The sequence below is a fragment of the Notolepis coatsorum genome (assembly GCF_963971535.1).
Source record: "Notolepis coatsorum genome assembly, chromosome: 9".
Taxonomy (NCBI): domain Eukaryota; kingdom Metazoa; phylum Chordata; class Actinopteri; order Aulopiformes; family Paralepididae; genus Notolepis; species Notolepis coatsorum.
Window position 1 is genome coordinate 66,563,249 of NC_140173.1, and position 19,468 is coordinate 66,582,716.

Sequence of the window (19,468 nt, forward strand, 5' to 3'; positions counted from 1 at the left end):
TGGGTAATTTACATTGGAGGTGGTTGGGGGGGGGGGGGGGGGGGGGGGGGGGGCGGGGGGCACACTGTATAAACAAGTAACACTGTACATTGAGGGGGGGGGGGAGGAGACACTGTACAAACAAACACAATTGTACATTGAACTATTGACAAAACCATACTAGGTAAATGACTGTACATTGGAGGGGGTTGGAATGATTGGGTTAGGATATTTACAGGGGCCAGTGTTGAATTGCAGTCTCCCGTAGGTGTCCCTTGAGAGAGGTTTTGAAAGTGGGTAGTGATCCACATTCCTTTACAGCTTTGGGTAGGGCGTTCCACATTGATGTGGCATAATTGCGAAACGTGTTTAGTCCCTTATTTGAGCCGAATCTGGGTTTAACATGATTTGTGGAGCTCCCTCTGGTGTTGTGATCGTGGTATTCACTGACCTTTGGGAAGTATTTTGACATGTACATGGGTACCTTGGTCGTGTAGTGTATCTTGTAGACCAGGCCCATTGCAAGTTGTTGTACTCTGTCGTCTACTCTAAGCCATCCTAGGTTGTCGAAGTGGGCAGGGGTGAGGTGGGTTCTAGGAGTAAGGTCAAGCAGTAGTCTGACCAGTTTGTTTTGAGATGTTTGTAATTTTGTTTTTAGCGCCTTTGAGGTGCTTTGGTACCATGAGGTGCAAGCATAGTCGTAGTACCCCTGAATGAGTGCTCCTGCCAGAGTCTTCAGGGTGTTCTTGTTTACCAGAGAGGAGATCCGGTACAAGAATCGAGTTCGTTGGTTGACTTTTTTTATTACATTGGATGCCATTTTGTCACAGGAGAGATTAGCCTCTAGGATGGACCCCAGGTAGGTAATTTCATCTTTCCTTGTGACAATATTGTCACCCACTGTAACTGAGAAGCCGTCGGTCTTGCTGAGTTTGTTATTTGAACCGAAGAGAATGGACTCTGTTTTGCCCATGTGTAATGATAGTTTGTTATCAGCGAGCCATATGCAGATTCTGCCTAGTTCCGAGCTGAGGGTTTTTTCAACCTGTAACTTGTTCTTGTCAGAGACCAGCAGGGCTGAGTCGTCCGCAAACAGGAACAAGTTGCAGTCACAAGCTGACGACATGTCATTTGCATAAATTAGGAACAGTAGCGGTCCTAGTATGCTTCCTTGTGGAACACCACAGCTCACTGTGAGGGGGGGGGGATAGGTCATGTCATAAATGTCTTGATGAATTGAAAATTGTTGTATTGAGCCGTACTGTATTGTACCCATTCTGCAATCTGTTTAATAAAGTTTTCAATCAATCAATCATTGTCAATCAAGTTGTACATGTTTTAATGTATTGTTATCCTTACTTGTCTAATTGTTATGATTATGCTGTGTGATTTTATCCTTTTTGGTTTTGCTAAACGCTACGACTACGTACACACTCGTGATGTAAATTAGGGAAACCTCGGTTGCCTTTTCGAGTTTAAATAAATGAAATATTCACTTAAGTTACATCCTGAAAGAGCTTGATTACGGTATTCTATTTATATACGCTTCATTCCTATTTTGTTTGATGGGCGATACGCGTTTGTTTACGTTTTTTGGATCACGGATTGGGCCAAAAAGAAAGAAAGAAAGGAGAAAAAAGACATCGGGACCCTGATGTAAACAAGACGAAAGTCTTTCTCTGGTCTGCATCCCCTTAACAATTGTGTTTTGTGTCTATTGAGCTGTAATTGTACCCATTCTGCAATCTGTTAATAAAGTTTTCAATCAATCAATCAATCAATCAATCAATCGTTTCACTCACGTCATCACCGAATACACATCTGCTGACGTCATCAAACAGGGACTTTTTGTGTGCGACTGGTGACAGCGGGAGCTAATGATCTAACATGAGCGAGGACACAATGGGGAATAATGTGGCTGGAAACTGAATCAATAATATCAATAACCTATTCGAGTTGGTACGTATAACCAGTACCACACAGTTGGTTGTGTGTTATGAAGCAGTGCTGTTTTAGTTTTTTCTTCCAGCGAGCTTGGCGCTAACTAAGTTAACGTTAACCTTCCTACTGCTTTTCAATAAACATGATAATTATGATTCCAGACATTGTAACGTTGGGTGCAAAACTAACCATAGATCATATGAGTAGGAACTGTTTCTGCCGAGACCTGTATGTCATATTCAAAACGTTTCCTAAAAAAACAGCAAACTAATAAAGAGGCTAATTAGCAGTAAAACTAGCTAGAATAACACGTCAGCGAGAAGTGGCATAAAGGTTCTGAAGTTAAGTGTCATCAAGGGGGATTATTTTGGATTTCACCTGGAGTGTGGAGATCGTGGTTGGGTTTTTGTCTTGGTATGGGGTTGGCAGGCAGTGTGTAATGTTTGATCACTTTACAACTGTACAAGCAAAACTGTACATTGGAATATTGACAACAACCATACTTGGTAATTTACTGTACATTGGAGGGGGTTGGGTTAGGACATTTACAGGAGCCAGTTTCGAATTGCAGTCTCCCGTAGGTGTTCTTTGAGAGTGGTTTTGAAATGGTGGTGATGTCATAACAAGAACACAGGCAAGTGATTAGCATTGATTCATCAATTAATGTAAGAGCCAGCCCTTACAAAAAGGTATCATGGTAGTCTACTCTGTAGGGATGCCCCTAGTACTGGTGTCGGATATTGTTCCGATATGAGGCTAAAATTGGTATCAGATTATTTCCCCACTATTAAAATCCGATACCAAGGAATATTTGGTATTTGCTGCATTTTTAACACGGAAAAGCATGTTAGATCTCTCTAATGGAGAACAATGGATTATATCTCAATAATGTTTTTCCAATGAGCCCCACCTGATGCGTCTAAGACTCTAAGTTGATTCTGGATCGGTACTCTGTATATTGGCCGATACTGAAATGTTAGTACTCTGAATCGGTATCAGCAGTGAGCAAGTTGTATCAATCTGTGCATCGCTACCTCAGCAGTTTGATGGTGTTTCAGTTTTACCATGGGACCCCCCAAACCCATGCATATTAGTCGTTTGATTATTATCCATCTCTGAGAAGATTTAGATTGTTAGATAATGATCATATCCAGAATTCCATACACTGTAGGTAGAGAGAGAGTGGAGAGAGAGAAACCTGTGATCAGAAGTCATTCTCTCATTGGTCTTAACTTCTAGTGAATGAAATGGTGAAATTAAACTAATCTCCCATTTTTCTGGGGACTGTTAGGAACTCTTCTCAAGGACCCCGGACCCCATGTTGAGAACTGACTGCTTTATAGCAAACATGTGTTCTTTGATGACTTTTTACTATCTATTTATTTTTTTAATGCTTTATTTATAGGTATAACAGTATAACCCCCCCCCCCCCCCCACTACCAAAATAATGGCGATAAATTGTATACATATGCACATACGTACACACACACATACACTATAATAATCATTAATAGTAATAATAAATTAATACATACATGTTGTATGGTTGTGGGCAATTACTATACATTGTTTGGCAACGAATAGGAACATTTTGCAGCATTATGCAACTTTGGATCCAACTGTCTACTCCATCATAAGTAAATAATGATGTCAAGTGAGGGATATGCTTTGGACACGTTCTATAAAGGGGGCCCAGGTTTTAACATATCAGTCTCTGGAGGTACTCTGGTTGTGTCTCAGCTTCTCCAGTGTAATCATGGAAAGCACTTCCTTAACCCGGTATTTTCGCTGACTTCCAAGAATGAGCCTCCGGGCCAACAGTGTTTATAACTGCTGTAGCATTTGCCTGAAGAACAGGGAGTTCGAAGACGGTGATTATGGTGATACTAGGACGAGGATGCAGTGTTCCACCATTATTTCCCATCTCTTGACGTACCTTCTGTGTCCTTTATCCAGGAGGAAGCGGTGAGGGGACCGGGTGTAGCCCAGCGCTGTGTGGAAGTGCAGCATGTTATTCTCCCCCATGAATCACCATGAGGATACCAAAGTTACTAGCCAGCGTTGTCGTCTTCATGACCTGTCTTCTGGCCTACCTGATGTTTGTGAATCGTCACTATGACGGCTTCAGGCTTGGAATCTCCAAACTGCCGCCGTTTTACCGGCTCAGGCCCGACCTGTCCGACGGGCCCGACAGGCCCACCTCCGTCGAGGTGGTCAGTGGACATTTTCAATATGGGATCATGTTTGACGCCGGGAGCACGGGGACCAGGATCCACGTCTTCAAGTTCCAGCTAGAGCATAACGGTAAAGTGCAACGTGACGGGAGAATAACGGCCTCTGCCCTAAATCCAAAGCAAGGCAGCCTGGGATGGCGTTTGACGAGGGGACGTGTTTAATGTTAGCTAACATCTTTATCCCCTCATAGATCTCATCTCAAAATGGATTATGTCGTCCGGCGTATTCCACTCGGAATGAAAATGCAGATTAAGTTACACAGTTCAACTTTTTGGCCTCATTCCTCTGTATTTGCTTTTAGTGTGTTAAAAGCCACGTGAGTCGGTGCAAAATATTAATTAGCAGATCCCTGTGAAACGAGGGAGGCTTTCAGGCTTAATTCCTGTGTTGTGCTTTGATGTCACCAGACTCAAATGCACACACTGCTTTAGGACCTTTTCATTAGGCTTACGCCGCTAGCATCAGGACCGCGGGTAGAGCGTTTGCCAAATGGCTTAGTTATCAACACTGAGCCAAATCACACAGCTAGCTTCTGTTTTGGCTTCATAGTTAGATCTGCTGTATCCTGGGCCTCCATAGACGAATGGTTGCCCAGCAACCCGTTACTTCTGCACGTGTGCAGTAAACACTTCACTCTTCCAATACCACACTCTTCAAACAATATCTGAAATAAAACAAGAATGATTGTACCTTAGAATTGTACCTTACTACTATGCTACTATACGTATACTAGAGCTGTGAATCTTCACTGGCCTCACGATTCGATTACGATTCAGCTGTCCGCGATTCGATTCTCGATTACATCTCGATTACATCTTCAATTTTATAATCTATATTACTGCACATGGCCACTTTTTCATCAACAAGCAGTCAGATAAATTTACTTTTATTTAGAAAGTTCTTGTAAAAATAAATGTCTTTACTAGTATTGCATGATACAGTCGGTATCTCGATACCCAGCTGTTAAAAACGGTTCAATACTCTTTTTATCAGTATTAGTATCAATACTTTTAGAATAGCCTGATGCTGTATTTTCTATGAGTTGAGTGGATGCATGACCAGAGCACTAGCTTTAATAATACAATAATAATAATTATATATTTGATTTGTAGGGCGCTTTATAGCAAATCCCAAACCGCTACATTGTAAAAGAACATAAAAGCTAGCAAGAGAGTAAATTTTTTTCTTTTTTTAATATTTTTTTATTTTATTTTAATAATCGATTATGTTCTGTCACTGCATCGATGCTGAATCGGCCACGTCCGCATCGCGATGCATCTTAGAATCGAGAAATGTCTACACCCCTAACTTATACTACTACCTATCATGCTAATAATGTCTATACTACTATACTTATACTACTACCTATCATGCTAATATGTCTATACTACTATGCTACTATACTTATACTACTACCTATCATGCTAATATGTCTATACTACTATACTTATTCTACTACCTACCATGCTCATATGTCTATATACTACTATGCTACTATACTTATACTACTACCTATCATCTAATATGTCTATACTACTATGCTACTATACTTATACTATTAAATATCATCTAATATGTCTATACTACTATACTTATACTACTACCTATCATGCTAATTAGGGATGCACGATAATTATCGGGCCGATAATTATCGGGCCGATATCAGCAATTATGACGTCATCTCGATAAACTCGATAACGTTATTGATAGCTCCGATAACATATAATAAATTTTTTGGTTAAAAGAAATCCGGTGTGGGTGGATTTGGATGAAGGGCGCTTGTTTTTATTATAGCCTCCTCCCGTTTTGCCAGTACTGTGGTAAAACTGATAGCGTGTGGTTTAGGAACAGGGAGTTTTTCACAAATCCAGCGCTCCCTTTCTTGGCTGTGACGTAGTCACGTTACATTCGGAGACAGACAGTCGATCTGCCAATTACGTCCCACGGCTTGCACCCACCTCTTCTTCTTACCACCAATCAGAAGCTCTCGTTCGTTTATTTACCTCCGGATTGTCAGCCATTACTCTACTCGGAGCTAACGTTATCTCCCCGCCAGCCACATTGACAAGTACCAGCGCTTATACATTACTGGCAAATGTCTTGTTGCACTTGTGGCAACGAGCGTTGTCAGCATCGACTTTAGTAAAATAGACCCAGACTTTTTTTGAGGAATTTAAACGTCGCAAACTAATCTTGTTGGCCGTTTTCTATCTCTCCTCCCTCGGTCTCTCTCTGCCTGCGCGAGGGGGCTGTGCTCTTACACACACTCACTCACACACACACACACACACAGGTGCTGTCGAGAGCAGAGCTGTCTACTCGGCAGCACCTGTGTGTGTGTGTGTGAGTGAGTGAGTGTGTGTGTGTGTGTGTGGGAGGGGAAGAGAGGAGAGCACAGCAGGCAGAGAGCACAGAGCTCCCCGCGCAGACAACTGCCAACAAGATTAGTTTGCGACGTTTAAATTCCTCAAAAAAAACCTCCATAATTTCTCGAGTACCGATAGCAGTACCGATGACGTCGGAGCTTATAAATACTTATAAATACTTTTATAAAAAATTGATAAAAAAAAAAATATATATATATATATACAGTTAAAAAAAATATTATAATACAATAAATATCGGTTATCGGTATCGGCTTGAGGAGCATAAAGTTATCGGTATCGGTGTCAAAAAATCAATATTGTGCATCCCTAATGCTAATATGTCTATACTGCTATACTTATACTACTACCTATCATGCAAATATGTCTACTATACTTATACTACTACCTATCATCTAATATGTCTATACTACTATGCTACTATACTTATACTACTACCCATCATGCAAATATGTCTACTATACTTATACTACTACCTATCATCTAATATGTCTATACTACTATGCTACTATACTTATACTACTACCCATCATGCAGTCTATCCTACTATACTTATACTACTACCTATCATCTAATATGTCTATACTACTATGCTACTATACTTATACTACTAGCTATCATGCTAATATGTCTATACTACTATGTTACTATACTTATACTACTACCTATCATCTAATATGTCTATACTACTATGCTACTATACTTATACTACTAGCTATCATGCTAACATGTCTATACTACTATGCTACTATACTTATACTACTACCTATCATCTAATATGTCTATACTACTATGCTACTATACTTATACTACTACACATCATGCAAATATGTCTATACTACTATACTTATACTACTACCTATCATCTAATATGTCTATACTACTATGCTACTATACTTATACTACTACCTATCATCTAATATGTCTATACTACTATGCTACTATACTTATACTACTACCCATCATGCAAATATGTCTACTATACTTATACTACTACCTATCATCTAATATGTCTATACTACTATGCTACTATACTTATACTACTACCCATCATGCAAATATGTCTATCCTACTATACTTATACTACTACCTATCATCTAATATGTCTATACTACTATGCTACTATACTTATACTACTAGCTATCATGCTAATATGTCTATACTACTATGCTACTATACTTATACTACTACCTATCATCTAATATGTCTATACTACTATACTTATACTACTACCTATCATCTAATATGTCTATACTACTATGCTACTATACTTATACTACTACACATCATGCAAATATGTCTATACTACTATACTTATACTACTACCTATCATCTAATATGTCTATACTACTATGCTACTATACTTATACTACTACCTATCATCTAATATGTCTATACTACTATGCTACTATACTTATACTACTACCCATCATGCAAATATGTCTATCCTACTATACTTATACTACTACCTATCATCTAATATGTCTATACTACTATGCTACTATACTTATACTACTACCCATCATGCAAATATGTCTATACTACTATACTTATACTACTACGTAAATAAAAAGGATGCTGAGACACTGATTCATGCTTTTATTCCAAAGCAACCATTGGAAAGCTTCAGCTTATCCAAAACTCTGCAGCTCGATTACTAACTCGTAAAAAGAGAAGAGAACATATCACTCCAGTCCTAGCCACACTGCACTGGCTGCCAATAACTCACAGAATTGGTTTTCAAGGTCCTTTTCCTGACATATAAAGCTCTAAATGAGCAAGGCCCAAAATACATAGCAAATTCCCTAGTTAGTTATCTGCCCTCAAGAACGCTAAGGTCATCCACTACAGGTTTATTAGACACACCCAGAAACCAAAAGAGGATCGGAAGTATGGCATTTGCCAACTATGCCCCAAAACTATGGAACACACTACCAACACACATCAGGAACGCCAGCTCCATACACATTTTTAAAGGAAAATTAAAAACGTACCTATACAGTCTAGCTTACAAATAGTGTACCATGCCTTAGGGAAAGCGAGTATCTTATTGAAATGTTTTTATTATGTTTTTAATTTTAATTTAATTCTATGTATTGATCTTTTACTGAAATGTTATTTTACTGTGCTTTTACTGTGCCATACTTTTATTACTGTTTTCTTATTAATGTGATGCTTTATATATGCGTTTGTGTCAGGGTTCGAAATTAACGGGGGCTCGGGGCAAAATGCCCTTGAAAATGGACAAAATGCCCCCGAATATCAGTTAAGGGGGGCAGAAAATGCCCCCGACAGTTTACTAATTATATATATAATTATATATATGATCTACAGTGCGAGCATTTCCTTTGTATTTGCCCCTAATAATATGTGTGTGTGCGCCACCCGGAAAAATCATTTACTCGAGACGAGTGACGATTACAAAACAGCTCCGCTGTTATAATAGTCCCACATTACACAAGGCGCATAAACGTCCAATCACAGTAGCGCCCGAAAACAAAGTCACGGTACCGGCTTAGGCAAGTTATACATTCAGAATCAGACAACGCAAAAAAATCAGCCAGCCATGAAGCCCATTCATTTTTATTTTGAGCAAAAGAGAGACGAGGAGAAAGAGAGGAATCCGGCTGACATGGCTTTTGTAGTTTTGAAGTGATATTCGCACGTGTTTTTGCGGGTCCAGTCCCCACGGTATGTTGACAGAATTCGCAAAACACCTTATCGACTGAAGCATAAAAGTCATTAGGATACTGCTCTGCTCTGAATTTAGGGCTTAGTGGGGAATTTCTTCCGACGTTAACGTTAACGACGCACCGAAGCAGCTAGACCATTTCTCCGTGTTGTGTGTAACACGCAGCGGTCCCCGCCTCCTCCCTCCTTGCAACAAACGTTCCACCCAAAAACGGAATTTCTATTTCATAATGAATTAAATAATTGTATAAAGAATTTTCAATGTTCTGTCATCTAATAATATATTCCATTACCTTTCCTATCTGTATCAAAGTCAAAATGTTGGTATTATAACAACACTACAACATACAAAAGCAGCTTGACAACCGATATCCTTTGCGTTTGATTGATTGAAAACTTTATTAACAGATTGCAGAATGGGTACAATACAGTACAGCTCAATACACACAAGTTAAGGGGATGCAGACCAGAGAAAGACTTTCGTCTTGTTTACATCAGGGTCCCCCATTTTCAATTCATAGTGTGCACACGCACAGTATAATAATGCATGAGATAAATAGTTAATAAACTCTGTTACTTGAACAATTTTCACTGTGCTCCTAAATTTCTTTGTGTGCTCCTAAATTTTTATTTAGATTTTATTTATTAACATTTTATTTAGGAGCACATGTGCTCCTTGGGAAAAAGGTTAGCGTAGAGCCCTATATATGGAGACATTAACATTACATTATCAAACATAGGGACGAAGACTGTAAAAAAAGGTGTCAACAATGTTTTATAATCCTTATGTTAATTTTCATCATAAAAATTCAGTGCCCCCGAAATACAAAAAAAGCCCCCGAAAATCAATTAAGGGGGGCAAAAAAAGCCCTTGAAAAAAAATGTTAATTTCTAACCCTGGTTTGTGTACAGCACTTTGAGCTACATGACATGTATGAAAGGTGCTTTATAAATACTTACTTACTTACTTACTTACTTACTTACTTACTTACTTACTTACTTACTTACTTACTTACTTACTTACTTACTTACTTACTTACTTACTTACTTACTTACTTACTTACTTACTTACTACCTATCATGCTCATATGTCTATACTACTATGCACTCGGGTACCCCTCCTCCTGACTTGTTGTTCACAATTTGTAAGTCACTTTGGATATTGCTGTTGCACTTTACTGCTACATTTGCACTCTGGTTGGATGCCAGACTTCTTTTTGTTGTACTGTACTTGTGCTGTATGATGACAATACATTTTAATCTAATCTGAATGTAAACATTGACAGTTTAACACTTTTGTGGCCAACCATGTATATATACGTTACTAGGGCTTCACCCGATCGCATTGAATCGTTTTCGGGACCCCCGATCCATATGTTGTGGTGGGTTATGTCGTGGATCAGAGGACATAGGATGGACCAGATGGCGATCAAATAATTGGAATATTCTTTTTGGAATACCACTGACCACAGGTAAGGACAATCTGACGGCAATTTCAGCTTGATCGTGCAAGGTTATCATACCCATCCCCCTGATTTGTGCCCTGTAGCCGGCCTCCCAGGAATTAGCCCGGATCATTCCGAAATTATACTCATATTCACCACGGGATAACGCGTGAACGTATTCATGAACAAATTAATAATTTTTTGCATCTTGAACGGAAGATAGTTACTGTCAAATGACCATGGTATTGTATCCATAGCTATAATATAAAATATAGATTTAGCTCTACAAACAACGTGACGCAAAGTGAAACTATGTAATGGAAAGCAGCTATAGCTAGATGGGGAAATCGAATGGCCCCGAATTAGAGCTGGGCGATATAACGATAACGATAATTATCACGATATTTTTTTTTTGTGACCTGCAACAGGGCAGTTTTAAAACCAGAGACAGTGGACAGACTTGTCTTTCTTGCCTGCAACTTAAAGTAATGGCTTTGCTTGTCCAAATGACAATACTGACCAAATTGAGATTTATTTTTCTCTTGTCCATTATTTTGTTTGCTTTCTAATTTAAAATACAGTTTGAAACCGTCTGTACACAGTAGGCTATGTGTGCTAGCAGAGCTAGTCTCCAGTCACGAGTCACGGTGCACATGTGCGGTGGTTTGTCCACCAAAAAAGCGCCAAAAGATAGAAAAGAAAGAGCAGAGCCAGAACTATTCAACTCCCCTGGAGCCACAGCCAGCAGAGAAGCCGGTTTTACTTTCGCTTTCAAACCAGCTGCAGCCTGAGAGTGTGAGGGGATGTAACACTAAAGATGGCGGCAACGACAAAGAATTGCTGCAAAATAAATCTGTTGTTTAAAAAAAAATATATATATATATATATATATATATATTTTTTTTTTGTATACTTATAATAATATCGAATATCGAGTGATATGATATTGTTATCGATATCGTTATCGCGATATCATTTTTGGCCATATCGCCCAGCCCTACCCCGAATGTGTTAATGACAAATGTGAGTCATAATCACGACTAGTCACTTGGGCAGAAAGATACAATTTAATTTGATAAAATTAGATTATACAATGGTTTTATTTTTGCATTATGACCAAGATCCCAGTTTTCTGTATAGCTGCAACTGTAACATAAGACGCAAAATTTACGCAGGTGTAAGATTATACTGTGAGTATCCGTTGTGTTTTCCGTTGTGTTTAACTCGTGTTTTGTGTCTTTATTCCCACAGAAGCTCCCAAATTAGCCCACGAAACGTTCAAAGCCATAAAGCCTGGTCTTTCTGCGTACGCCGACGATGCAGATAAGGTACGGACTGTAAACCAGCCCCACTCTTAACCGCTCTAGAAGTATAGATGTAGTGCAAATGTTTTAGTAATAAATAGATCAAATATGGTGTAGTGTTTAAGGTGGATGTTAAAGGTGACGTGTATGACAGTGACGACACCACCGCTGCTCTCCTCTCCTGTTCCCCCTCAGTGTGAAGCAGGGATCCTGGAGCTGCTGGAGGAGGCCAAGGCCAGCGTCCCCTCCTCCCTGTGGATCAACACTCCTCTGGTCCTCAAGGCCACTGCTGGCCTGCGCCTCCTGCCAGGGGACAAGGCCACACATCTACTGGACAGGGTAGGACTGTTGATCTACTGGACGGGGTAGGACTGTTGATCTACTGGACGGGGTAGGACTGTTGATCTACTGGACGGGGTAGGACTGTTGATCTACTGGACGGGGTAGGACTGTTGATCTACTGGACGGGGTAGGACTGGTGATCTACTGGACGGGGTAGGACTGTTGATCTACTGGACGGGGTAGGACTGTTGATCTACTGGACGGGGTAGGACTGTTGATCTACTGGACGGGGTAGGACTGTTGATCTACTGTACGGGGTAGGACTGTTGATCCTCTGTGAGCTCCCTGGTGTCTGCAGACGCCTGCTTAGATCTATGGAGGCCATGGTGTGGCTGAGTAGCGTAGAGGTCTAAGCACTCGCTTACCACCGCAGAGACTCTGGGTTCCAATCCAGCTGTCAGCGGTACCTCCGGCTTGGTCAGTCATGCCTAAGAACACAATTATTGTCAGTGTTCGCGGGTGGGAAGCCGGTGGGGTATGAGTCCTGGTCATTGCAAACAGCGACTCCTACTGGTCGGTCGGGGCACCTGTTCAGCAGGGAGGGGATCTGGGGGAGATGGCATGAACTTCTGCTTGAAAGCGATTGTAAAAGCGGTGAAAAGAGGAGAAATGTCTAAAATGTCCATGTTATGCAGGGACAAGTAGGGCCGTCCTCCGCTAAAGACATTCTTAGACGGGTAACAGTCGATGAGTTGATTCTATCAACAGATCTCTGGAACTGTGTTTCCCACATGCAGTCACGCAGAAGAAATAATCTCATACTTGCATCACTCAGGGATTGCATCCAAGTGATGCAATTTCCCCTCAGAGATAATAAAGTTCTGTCTCATCTCATCTTTTATATTTTGAAAAGTTCCTTTCAGTTGGTCAGAAAAACCACAGCGCTTAAAGGAACACGCCAACATTATGAGAAATGTGCTTACTGTCCGGCTGCAAGCTAGCTTAGTTTAGCACAACTTAATGGAAGCTGATACGGACCACTAGCCTAGCTGTTGGCCAAAAATACTTCTCTCTGAGCTTTATGCTAGGCTAGTGGTCCATATCCGCTACCATGTTTATTAATTTGAGTGACTACTTACTGTAGTCACTTGCTTTTTCGGAAGATTCTGCTCCTAGGCCTTGTGTTGTTTTGTTCATATTTAACATAGCTAGTGAGGTAAACATTTTATTTCAAAACATAAAAAAATATTATAATAATTAACCCTGAAATGCACAGTTAATAAATTATAACTTGAGCTGCATTACATATTTAATGTTAACAAGGAGGATGTAATTCCATTCATCCCCTCTTGAATCGCACCTTGCTCTGACCTGTTCTGAAGCCCAGCCAAACCAGGAGGACTTGGATAATAAGGGCAAAGCTACAGATTAAATACAATTGTGGCCCATTATTACTGATTAGTTAAAAGCTTTCATAGATTTTAGTTTTTATTAAAAAAAATTATTTGTGCCAAAATCATCAAGGGAAGTATTTGGGATGTGGCATTAGCTACCCACTTGGATATGAGCTATTCAACTGCATAATGCAGCTTGGTTTAATCCACAATGGAGGTACCTGCTGCTGGTTGCTGTTGATATAGCAACAGCTAGAATAATTTTACGAGTTGATGATTCATTATACGACCTCTTTGATTACCGGTCCAGGATACTTCGGCCTCTTGCTTCCACGTCAGCTCTGGAACAGGATGCGCACCCAACCTGTCTTGTCGGTTTGCACCCGTTTGATCACATTTCAGTCTATTTAACTCATTCACGGCCAGCCGTTCTATCCATCCTTGTACTCAATGGGCCACCGCTGTAAGAGATGAGGATTTTCACTGTGCGTCGCAGTGTTTGCAGGGCTATATTCTATATTATAGCTATGGAGACAATACAATGGCTCATTTGATAGGCGGTTAGGTGGCCGAGCGGAGATTGCGTTCGTCACCAGCCCCGGAGCTGAGCTGGATTTGCCTGTTCGAATCCAGCTCACAGCTCCGGGGTTGTCACCAGCTTGGCTGGCCGTCTGCACTGATACAATTGGCAGTATCAGAGGGTGGGAGAAGCTGGCGGGGTGGGTCCGGGTCGTTGTAAACAGCGACTCCTACAGTTCGGTCGGGGCGCCTGCTAAGCGCGGATTGGACGTGAGGGGGATAGTGTGGTCCTCCCACACGCTACGCCCTCTCAATGAGAATCCGCGCTGCCAGGTGAAAAGAAGCGGTGATTGGCTGGACGTGTGTCGGAGGAAGCACGTGGTAGCCTCCACTCTCCCAGATGATCTGACTGTGGGGGGTAAGTGCGCAGCGATCAGGAAGGGACTGGGAATTGGCATACGACTAACATTGGGATGGGAGAAAATCGGAGGAAAATGGAGGGGGAAAAAGACAAAAAAAAAAAAAAACAATGGCTCATTTGACATTAACTATCCCTCGTTCAACATGTGACAAAGAGAGAATTTTTTCATGTATACGTTCGCATGTTATACCGTGGTGAATATTGTATAGTTTCAGAGTGATCCTGGCTAATTCCTGGTAACTGTGTAATGGAGTGATATGTGAATTTTGCTAAAAGCGTTCGCGTTGCCCGCCTGGACACGCTACTATTTCCAAATCAAAGGTATATAATAGTGTTTCATCATTAATGCATGAAAGGGGGGAGGGGGGTTGTTTTTTGATGCTTTGATCGTCAGCAACGGCATACGTTGTGGAGTACGTTACATAGGATCGTTGCGATCGATGTGAAATCATTGTTGGATCAAAGTAGGATTGATGTCATATAGTCCTTACCTTTACTAGGAGGTATCCCAAAAAGAATATTCCAATCTGATCGCCATTTCCAGTATTGATCGGGTCTATCGGGTCCCTGACATAAAGTGGCACAAGATATGCCTCAGGTGTGCTGAACGCGTTTCGAAGTGATTGGATGAAGCGATTTACTTGGCTTGATCTAAATTCTCCTCCCGGACGAAATTAGATGTGACACACAGTGTGAAATAAGGTTTCAAAGGGTGGGCTCTACTGCCACCTAGCAGGATGCGGCCGGTATTGCACTCTAGGGATCTCAGAATGATTTCCTATGGTGTGTTATGGAATTGGCCCACAATTGGTGCAAGGTGTGGCTTATGTTAAGTTGACTGGGAGCATTGTTTACTATGTTGTGAGTAATGGCTCGAGAACTAAACCAGCTTCAGAGCTTGAGAACTAAACCAGCTTCAGAGCTCGAGAACTAAACCAGCTTCAGAGCTACTCTTTAAAGGATAACTCCACTATTTTGGGAAATTAGCTTATTTAACATCTTCCCTGGAGTTAGACAAGAAGATACATACCTTTTTTGTCTCTGTGCGTGCATTTTAGCTTTGGGAATAGACGCTCCGTTAGCATAGCTTAGCTTCATCACTGGAAGTGAGGCAGGACAGTAGCCTTACAGTGCCTTACAGTGTATTGCAAGGTCTGACATTGACCAAACTTGATATGCATGACCTTGGTGGGCTCTAGGTCAATTCCTGCAAAGGGGGTCAATGTCAGACTTTGCAATCAAAAGTTAGGGGGCTAATAACCCTTGCCATAATTTCAGTGCGCCCCCTAACTTTTGATTGCAAGGTCTGACATTGACCCCCTTTTCAGGAGTTGACCTAGAGCCCACCAAGGTCATGCATATCAAATTTGGTCAATGTCAGACCTTGCAATACACTGTAAGGCACTGTAAGGCTACTGTCCTGCCTCACTTCCAGTGATGAAGCTAAGCTATGCTAACGGAGCGTCTATTCCCAAAGCTAAAATGCACGCACAGAGACAAAAAAGGTATGTATCTTCTTGTCTAACTCCAGGGAAGATGTTAAATAAGCTAATTTCCCAAAATAGTGGAGTTCCCCTTTAAGTATGATGAGGCCGTTTTGATGTGTGAACACAGTCGCACACAAACCCACCAACACACAGCACAGTGGGTTATAGAGATGCTCCTTCCAACCACCTACAATATGCTCATAATCTTATTCTCATTGTGCCAAACTTTATCATGATAATAGAGATGCTCCTTCCAACCACCTACAAATATGCTCATAATCTTATTCTCATTGTGGCAAACTTTATCATTGTAATTACCGATATTAATGTAGTATTGCCAAGCCTACATCCCTTTGTCTAACAAGCGGTGATGACGTCAAAATAACTAGTGTATCCTGTATTGATCATAACATCTCAAAGGGTGTTCACAATAATTCATATAATAATAATAATAATTCATAATAAAAAAAATCCAAGATGATGTTTTTAAGTGAAATAAGTAAGTAAAAATAAATCCATTAATACTGTCCCAAAACTGATCTATTGTCATGTCCAGGTGAGGACGGTGTTTGAAGAGTCTCCATTCCTGTCCAGACCAGACAGTGTGTCCATCATGGACGGCACAGATGAAGGTATGTCTCCTGTTCTTGGATGAAGTTGCCGTTGAGAGCTAACATAGTTAACCTCTAGTCTTAACCCATTCAGTGCCAACCACGAGATTAGTCGGGTTAACTCGCCATGCGTTGAGTGCCAAGACCCGAGAAAACAAATACCGCCGCCTATCGTCTCCCGGATGGTATTGCACATCATTGGATTGGATTGGGTGGGACTGTGCATCAGAAAAATATTCCGGTCCCGGGGTTTCCCATCTCAGGCATGCAGTATCGTTATAACAGATGGACTGAGGACACTCAGAGCAGCGTGGATTATGTGTTTTGGTGCTATAACATTGGATCAATAAACCCGATCAATATTTGGAATGGCGATCAGGAATTGGATTAATCTTTTTGCAGAACATCTGATGTGAGGTAAGGACTCTATTTTACCAGTCTTGGGTTAATCAGATGTTTTTTTCTCTGCCATCGCAGCGCGTGTGTGTGCACGTAACGTTAGCGATTACCACGGCATGGATAATCGATTTTTCAGCCCGCTTCTCTCGTGTGCATAAGTACACATATACTATCGATAATCTAGCGTTTATTTGAAAACGATTCATAAATCAGCGGAACCTACGATCCCGGAACCTACGATCCTCTGATCTGGGTCTCCTCTCCATCCCTCGCACCAGGTTGCGGACTTTCGGTGACGGAGCGTTCAGCGTGGCGTCCCCTACCCTCTGGAACTCTCTCCCCCCTAAAATCCGCAACACCCCAACCCTGGACACCTTCAAAACTGCTCTCAACACACCTCTTCACCAAGGCTTTTCCCCATTAGTTAGTTTAGATTAGGTTCATTATCCCTTACCTGCCCTCATCCCCCCTTTTTTTCCCCTACTTCCCTAGCCCTATTTTCTGTTGTGATTGTGAAGCGACCTTGGGTTTCATGAAAGGCGCTATAGAAATTTGATCTATTATTATTACTCTCTCGACCGGTGCCCCGTCAATGCTGAGGGGGCTGTAGTCCCTGACCCCCGACCTCCTAAAGTCCACAATCATCTCTTTTGTTTTGCTGACGTTCAGGGAGAGGCAGTTCTCCTGACACCACCGCGCCAGATCCTCTATCTCTTCCAGGTAGGCCCTCTCATTGTTTGCAGAGATCAGGCCCACCACTACTGTGTCCTCAGCTAATTTGATTGTGTTGTTGTTCCGCTGTGCCACACAGTCATGTGTGTACAGCGAGTAGAGGAGGGGACTCAGAACACAACCCTGGGGGGCCCCCGTGTTGAGGGTGATGGATGAGGAGGTGCAGTTGCCTGCTCTCACCACCTGGGGTCTTCCTGTCAGGAAGTCCAAGACCCACTGGCAGAGGTCATAGTTCATGCCCAGGTCCCTGAGCTTGGCTACGAGTTTGGAGGGGACTATGGTATTGAATGCTGAGCTGTAGTCGATGAATAGCATTCTCACATAGTTCCCCTGCCTCTTGGTCCAGGTGTGATGCTGCTGTGTGCAGCACATGGGCTATGGCATCCTCCGTGGACCTGTTGGGGTGGTCATTTGATGGAGCGGCTTTTTGGATGACGCTCGCCGGATATAGCGTCATGTAACTCGAGACCCGAAGCACGCAGCTGGTTGAGTGGGGTGGCGATTGAAAGGCGGCAAATTCAACTTTCGAATGGTGCGTTGGATGATCCTCGAAAAATGCAGCCCTGGCCCGGTAGACGAGCGCAAAGTGCCGCGACTTGCGCACGAGTGCGTGGTGGCCCGCCTTCGGCCCATCCAAGACAGTAGAGGTTGATACTTTATTATCTAAAGATGAAGTTAGAGTGGGCTGTAAAACATTTGAATATCAAAAAAGACTTGTATGGTTCTTCAGTGCAACGTGTGAATGTGACGTTGATGTGTTTGCGTGATAAGATCAAATAGGAGGAATTTAATTAATTGCTCTATAATACCTTGGAGTGAACTTTTCTCAGGACTTGTATTAGGACCAGTGTCTCACTCACTCATTCACTGTTAACCACTCTGTCCCTAGTGGCAGCACCCATGCATGACACTTAGTTTAAGATGCTCCATGCGAGGCTGTTTGGCATCCATGACACTGTGTCCTTGTTACAGTTGTTCTGTTCTGTCATGAACATCCATGACACTGTGTCCTTGTTACAGTTGTTCTGTTCTGTCATGAACATCCATGACACTGTGTCCTTGTTACAGTTGTTCTGTTCTGTCATGAACATCCATGACACTGTGTCCTTGTTATAGTTGTTCTGTTCTGTCATGAACATCCATGTCCTTGTTATAGTTGTTCTGTTCTGTCATGAACATCCATGACACTGTGTCCTTGTTACAATTGTTCTGTCATGAACATCCATGACACTGTGTCCTTGTTATAGTTGTTCTGTCAAGAACATCCATGACACTGTGTCCTTGTTACAGTTGTTCTGTCATGAACATCCATGACACTGTGTCCTTGTTATAGTTGTTCTGTCATGAACACGCCAAGGCAAACTAAAACAACCGAGTTGTAATGGCAATAAAGTATAGAATGGTGATTACATGAACAATTAGGAAGTATTTAATGTGTAAAGACGTGTTTATCCAGAAACATACTCATATCCGTACCATGCGTGAAGGAGGCAATATCCACCCTACATTGTGGGGAGCGCTTTGAGTGTCTAGAAAAGCGCTATATAAATGTAATGAATTATTATTATTATATGCTTATGCTTATAATAATTAGATACTTGATCTGCAAATCTAAAATAGGTACATTTTATATAGTAAATAATA

At 41.5% G+C, this 19,468-nt stretch overlaps 1 protein-coding gene across 1 annotated transcript in view; it reads left to right on the forward strand.

The window, feature by feature from the left end:
- The first annotated feature begins 1,825 nt into the window (after positions 1 to 1,825).
- Positions 1,826 to 19,468, forward strand: part of entpd6 (ectonucleoside triphosphate diphosphohydrolase 6) — a 33,900-nt gene continuing 16,257 nt past the window's right edge. The window contains exons 1-5 of the mRNA XM_084322091.1: positions 1,826 to 1,938; positions 3,877 to 4,224; positions 11,927 to 12,003; positions 12,175 to 12,318; positions 16,639 to 16,714. Of these exons, the coding sequence (XP_084178217.1) occupies positions 3,954 to 4,224; positions 11,927 to 12,003; positions 12,175 to 12,318; positions 16,639 to 16,714 (568 nt within the window). The 5' untranslated portion in view covers positions 1,826 to 1,938; positions 3,877 to 3,953. The remainder of the gene's footprint in view (positions 1,939 to 3,876; positions 4,225 to 11,926; positions 12,004 to 12,174; positions 12,319 to 16,638; positions 16,715 to 19,468) is intronic.